General features: G+C 42.7%; 1 protein-coding gene across 1 annotated transcript; it reads left to right on the top strand.

Moving 5' to 3' along the window:
• Window positions 1–244: 244 nt before the first annotated feature.
• On the top strand, window positions 245–4319 carry LOC114616371 (acyl-coenzyme A amino acid N-acyltransferase 2). The gene is made up of 3 exons (XM_028761842.1): window positions 245–1106; window positions 2261–2463; window positions 3456–4319. The coding sequence occupies exons 1-3, from the start codon at window positions 644–646 to the stop codon at window positions 4047–4049; spliced, it is 1260 nt and encodes a 419-aa protein (XP_028617675.1). The 5' UTR covers window positions 245–643; the 3' UTR covers window positions 4050–4319.
• Window positions 4320–6227: the final 1908 nt, after the last annotated feature.

Here is a 6227-nt window from a genome sequence, read left to right on the forward strand (position 1 = left end):
AGTCTAAAATAAATGTTTTCTACTTTATAGTGTAGATGATAAAACATAACAGGGAAAGAAGTTGAACATTGATATTTGCTATTCATAGAAAGATCAGTTCATATATTTTCTGTCTATGAAAGCAGGCTGCCATATAATAAATGTATTTGCTTTGGAGGAAACACTCTTTAGATTCTTTACATTGGAGTTATAGGGCTGATAATAAGAATAAATTCTGTTTTGTCCATGTTTTCTAATCGTGATTGAACTTGCAACACTAGACATGTAAAGAAAGATCAGTATAACCTGCATACTTGGATTATCATTGATCTGTCTACTCTGTGAAACTTGTTTAAATAAAGAAGGACCTGGTGGATATTAAGGTAGAGCCACAGAAGCAGCCTGATTGTAGACTGTCAGGAATTCCCTTATCATTGCCTGACTTCCTCCCTCCCCTTGCTTACTCCTTATCTTCAGAGTAAGGGGAGAGGACACACACACACACACACACACACACACACACACACACACCCCTGCCACCACTGACACATTTTGTACTGAAGTCCTTGAAAGGCTTGAGGACAGCCTTGCCTTGGACTTTTAAGTCTTCAGCTCATTTTTCCTCTTTCATCGCAGAGAGGAAGTACCTCTGAAGAGTTTGACAATGTTCCAGTTGATAGCCACACCTTCAAATGCCCTTGCCGATGAGCCTGTGTCCATCCGAGCAATAGGCCTTCCTCCATCGCAGATAGTGACCATCAAGGCGACAGTGAAAGATGAGAAGGACAATCTGTTCCAATCCCAAGCCTTCTACAAGGCTAACGAGGCTGGTGAGGTGGACCTGGAGCAGGCATCAGCCTTGGGGGGTGACTATGTAGGGGTCCACCCAATGGGCCTCTTTTGGTCTCTGAAACCCAAGAGGGCTTTCCACAGGCTGATCAAGAAAGATGTGATGAACACCCCACTTTGCATCTGTCTGGAACTGTACGACTCTATTTGCTTGCAAGATACAGTCAGAATTCCACCCAATGCCAGCCAGATAGTGCAGCGCTGGTTTGCTGGCCCTGGGGTTAAGCGGGAGCAGATCCGAGAAGGTCGGGTGCGGGGAGCCCTTTTTCTCCCTCCAGGTGAGAATTATCTTTGTTGATAGAGAATATAGTTGCTTACTTTTTTTTTTTCTGCTTGTGAACTCTTTTTGCTATAGGAATTTTTGCATGATCTTGGTTATATAGGTGTATGAAATAGGTGTAGAATTCAGTTATGATCATGTATAAAAATAATTTTAAAATTATTATTTGATATACATATAATTGTACCATTTATTAGAGAAGAAAGCATATTTGCAAACTGGTAAGATGAATGGGCTTGTCCACTTTTCCTAATCGAATTAAGCTTTAGTTAAATACTTGAGAATGTAGGGTGTGGATAGACATCTTCAGTGTTTTTCAGGATTGGCTAAGATTTTGATTTCATAATTGTCAGTGCTAAGAAATCTGCTTCACATAAGTATGTAGTACCACATTCTACCAGTATGTTTAGGGCCATTTAAAAACATGTTTAAAATTCTACCCTTATCCTAAGTCAAAGTTCACTTGATGAGATTTTTCTGAAACTCAAGTCAGTAAGGCAGAAGGCAATTTTAAAAATCAGACACTCTAACATCTACAACAAGAAGATTTGCTAATTTGATACATGCTGAAGAATGATGGCTGGAACACACCAGAAGCCCTCCTGCTCTCTGCAATGAAACGACTATGTGTCTATATGAACAAAGAACTGTTATGCTGTAAAAGTACTGTGGTCCATTGCATGCAACAAATAAACTTGAATCTGAGCCCAGGTGTTGGAGGTCACAAAGATTGGTGACCTCTATAGTGACAGCTCTGGAGATAAGTGGGCCTGCTGTGCATTCAGAACCACAGTAAAGTGAAGTCCTGTGGGCACCAGCAGACCTTGGGACCACTACTCATTTTATTTTGAATTAAATTTTGACCACTGCATGTTCAAATGATTTCTTTTGTCGGCTTTCTCCCATATTCACTTATATGAGCCCATATGGATGTGTGATTCCAATTTTAGAAGCTAGGATATAAGGTAACAATCTGGATGAAATAAAATATGCACTGTCATGTGGACATGTGTGTATGCACGCATGCATGTGTGAGCGTGTATGAACGTGCACCACTGTGTGTGTATAAACACTTCATTGTGCTGCCTTTGCTTTGACAGTCATACTTAGCTCTCCTTTGATCTAATTTTCTTGTTTCTTTTTTTCTGCCAGGGAAAGGTCCTTTCCCAGGAATTATTGATTTGTTTGGGTTGATTGGGGGTCTGGTTGAATTTCGTGCCAGTCTTTTGGCTTCCCATGGCTTTGCAGTGCTGGCATTAGCATATTTTGCCTATGAAGACCTACCCGAGTTACTGCTAGAGGAGGACTTGGACTATTTTGAGGAAGCTGCCAACTTCCTACTAGCTCACCCCAAGGTACTGAAAACACTTTTTGTTTCATCTTGTGAAATCATAGGAAAGACAAAGCACAGATGTCCAGTCTAATCTGTGCAGTCTTGAGCAGAGCACAGTTTACATTTTAAGAATGACAGAATTGTTGAGTTGGTTACTGTTTACTAGTACACAGAAGACAATAAATATGTAGTGTGCACATTGTGACTCTCCTCACTGGGAAAAGCCAAGACGTGTTACATTTGAAGCTCTTGCAATATTTTCATGTGGCCCTCCAATGTTCTATCAGCTACTGATCCTGACTCCCGAACGTGGTATGTTTTCATATATCAGTGATGATCTCTACATGATTCATTCTCCCAAAGTATTGATATTTGTGCTAGTGAACAAATTTGTGCTAGTGCCTCCTTAGTGCATGGGATTACAACTGTGCACCACCACCCTTGCCTGCCTTTTAAACATAAGTCCAAGGAACTGAATGTGAGCCCTCATGTTGGCCCAGCAAGCACTCTACCCATAAGCTACCTTCCCAGCCCCAAATACCTTCTTCTAGGGAAGGCATGAATGTGATTTTACATTCTACAACTACCCCGGCTCTTGTCTTGTTCATTCAATGTTGCTGGGTTCTAATTATATTTTTAGAACTATACTTGAAAATGTTTATTTATCTATTTAAAGACAGGGTCTCCCTATGTAGCCTAGGCTGGACTGGAACTCAAAATCTCTGGCCTCAGTTTCCCTTGTGATTATAATAGGACCTTGCCACCACACCTATCTCTATAACTCTACTTTTCATGAGGTTATAGTTTGATTGTTTAAAAGTGGGTGATACAGTTGCTCCCTCAAGATAGTGAAGCTCAGAGAAGGTATTATTAAATAGGAAGTAGTCACTAGATCTCAAGCTGGGAAGACCTGAGTGCCAGAGTTTGACTGTTTTGACTGCCTGACCTTCCCTCAGGAGAGCTTCTTCCCAGAGGAGATAATGTAAACTGTTTTCCCTTTGCTTTGTATTTAAGATCCAACAGCCAGGAATTGGTGTGCTCTCCGTGAGCAAAGGAGCAGAGATTGGACTGGCCATGGCCTGTTATCTGAAGCAGGTGGCTGCCACAGTCTGCATAAATGGGGCCAGCACCATCTTAGACTTTCCACTAAGATACCGGGATCTGGTGGTGACACCCATTGGACTTGCTCTGGAGCGGACCCAAGTCCATGTTTCAGGGGCTGTATGCTTCCGTCACTGTACAGGTGATCTCCAGAAGAAGCTGAACCCACAGAATACACTTCCAGTGGAAAAGGCCCAAGGGAAGATCCTCTTCATTGTGGGAGAGAATGATGAATGCTTGGATAGCAAGTCGCACGCACAGAGGGCCATGGACCAGCTCCGGAGCTACGGGAGAAGCAATGGAAGGATGCTGGCGTACGCTGGAGCAGGCCACCTCATAGAGCCGCCTTATTCTCCCTTTTGCTTAGCCTCTTGGCAATCTATCTTGGGTAGACCCTTGCTTTGGGGAGGAGATCCTGTTGCTCACGCAGCGGCCCAGGAACACTCCTGGAGAGAGATCCAAATGTTCTTCAGGCAACACCTCCTTCAATCCGGAAGCAAACTCTAAATAGTCTGACCATGCTGGAGTAAAGGGCTGGGAGTACGTTAGAGAAAAGACTGGAATTGTTGTGGGGCATAAAAGGCTCTGTTAGGGATTGCTGGCAAAGGGTGGGAATGAGGGATAGAATTCTCCTGGCTTTCTTACACTCACATTCATCCCAATTCAATTGGAAGGAAATGAGTCAAATTAAAAACCAAGACACAGGTGCATCTGAGGTATTTTTGATGAATTTGTATGTAGTTTGAAATTTTCTTTTTTAAAAAATATCAGAAGTTTTTTGTTTGTTTGTTTTATTTTTAATCTTTTTTTTTACAGTCTAGATTTTATCTCCCTCTCGGTCCACCCTCTGATTGTTCCACATCCCAGACCTCCTCCCCTGTCTCCATGAGGATGTCCCCACTCTTCACCACTCTTCTCACCCATTTCCTATCCCACCATACCTCCCAACTCCCTGGGGCCTCAAGTCTCTTGAGGGTTAGGTGCATCTTCTCTGACTGAACCATGACCAGGCAGTCCTTTGCTGTACATGTGTTGGGGGCCTCATATCAGCTGGTGTATGCTGCCTGGTTGATGGCTCAGTGTCTGAGAGATCTCGGGAGTCCAGGTTAGTTGAGACTGCTGGTCCTCCTACACGGTTGTCTTCCTCCTCAGCTTCTTCCAGATTTTCCCTAATTCAACCACAAGGGTCAGCATCTTCTGTCCATTGTTTGCATGTAAATATCTGCATCTGACTCTTTCAGAAGCTTGTCGAGTCTTTCAGACGGCAGTCATGATAGACCCCTGTTTATAAGCACGCCATAGTACCAGTAGTGTTAGGCCTTGTGGCTTCCCCCTAAGCTGTATCCTAATTTGGGCCTGTTGCTGGGCCTCCTTTTCCTCAGGCTCTTCTCCATTTTTGTCCCTGCAGTTCTTTCAGACAGAAAGAATTATGGGTCAGAGTTTTTTGACTGGGTAATGGCAATCCTATCTCTCGCTTGATGTCCTGTCTTTCTGCTGGAGCTCAGCCATACAAGTTCCCACTCCCCACTGTAGGGTATTTCATCTAAGGTCCCTCCCTTTGAGTCCTGAAAGCCTCTCACCTTCCAGGTCTCTGGTACATTCTGGAAGATCCCCCTACATCCTACCTCCCGAGGTTGCCTGTTTTCATCTTCCTACTGGCCCTCAGGGCTTCAGTCCTGTTCCCCCCTGTAATATCTGATCATGTTCCCTTCTCTTCCCTGTCCCTTTTCCCACCCAGGTCCCTCCCTCCCTCCTGTAATTGCTTTCTTCTTCTCCCTTCCAAGTGAAGTCCAGGCGTCCTCACTTGGGCTCTTCTGCTTGATAGGGTTTTTTGATTTTTTGGTAGTTAGCTTCTTGAGTCCTTTATATATTTTAGATATTAGCCCTCTATTGGATGTGGGGTTACTGAAGATTTTTTCCCAATCTGTAGGTTATGGATTTATCCTATTGAGTATGTCCTTTGCCTTACAGAATCTTTCCAGTTTCATGAGGTCCCATTTATCAATTGTTTATTTTTTCTTCTTATGCAATTTTCTGTAATTCTTTGGTCATTTTTATTTTGTTCTTTTTTTATTGGATATTTTCTTTATTTACATTACAAATATTATCCCTTTTCCAGGTCTCCCCTCCAGAGCCTCCTATCCTATCTCCCCTCCCCCTGCCACTCCACCACCCACTCACCCTTTCCTGCCTTTCAGCCTTGGCATTCTCTTGGTGAATTGTTCCTTTAATGAATATGAAGTGTCCTTTCTCATCTCCCTTGATAACATTTGGTTGAAAGTCTATTTTATTGGATATTAGGATGAATTGCAACTCTAGCTTGCTTCTTGGAACCATTTGCTCGGAAGACATTTTCCTAGCCTTTTACTCTGAGGTAGTGACTATCTTTGTTATTGAGATGTGTTTCTTGTATGCAGCAAAATGCTGGATCCTGTTTCAGTATCCAGTCTGTTAGCTGATGTCTTTTTATAGGTGAGTTGAGTTCGTTAATATTGAGAGGGATTAAAAACAGATTATTCTTAGTTCCTGTTATGTTTGCTTTTGTAGGTGGAATTATGTGCACATAGCTCTCTCCTTTTGGCTTTGTTGTGAAATGACTAGTCTTGTTTTTTCTTTGATGTGGGCATCTTTCTTGTGGTGGAGTTTTCCTTCTAGAATCCTCTGTAGGGCTGGATTGGTAGATAG

Source organism: Grammomys surdaster, unplaced genomic scaffold (genome assembly GCF_004785775.1).
Source record: "Grammomys surdaster isolate TR1022 unplaced genomic scaffold, NIH_TR_1.0 318600, whole genome shotgun sequence".
Lineage (NCBI taxonomy): Eukaryota > Metazoa > Chordata > Mammalia > Rodentia > Muridae > Grammomys > Grammomys surdaster.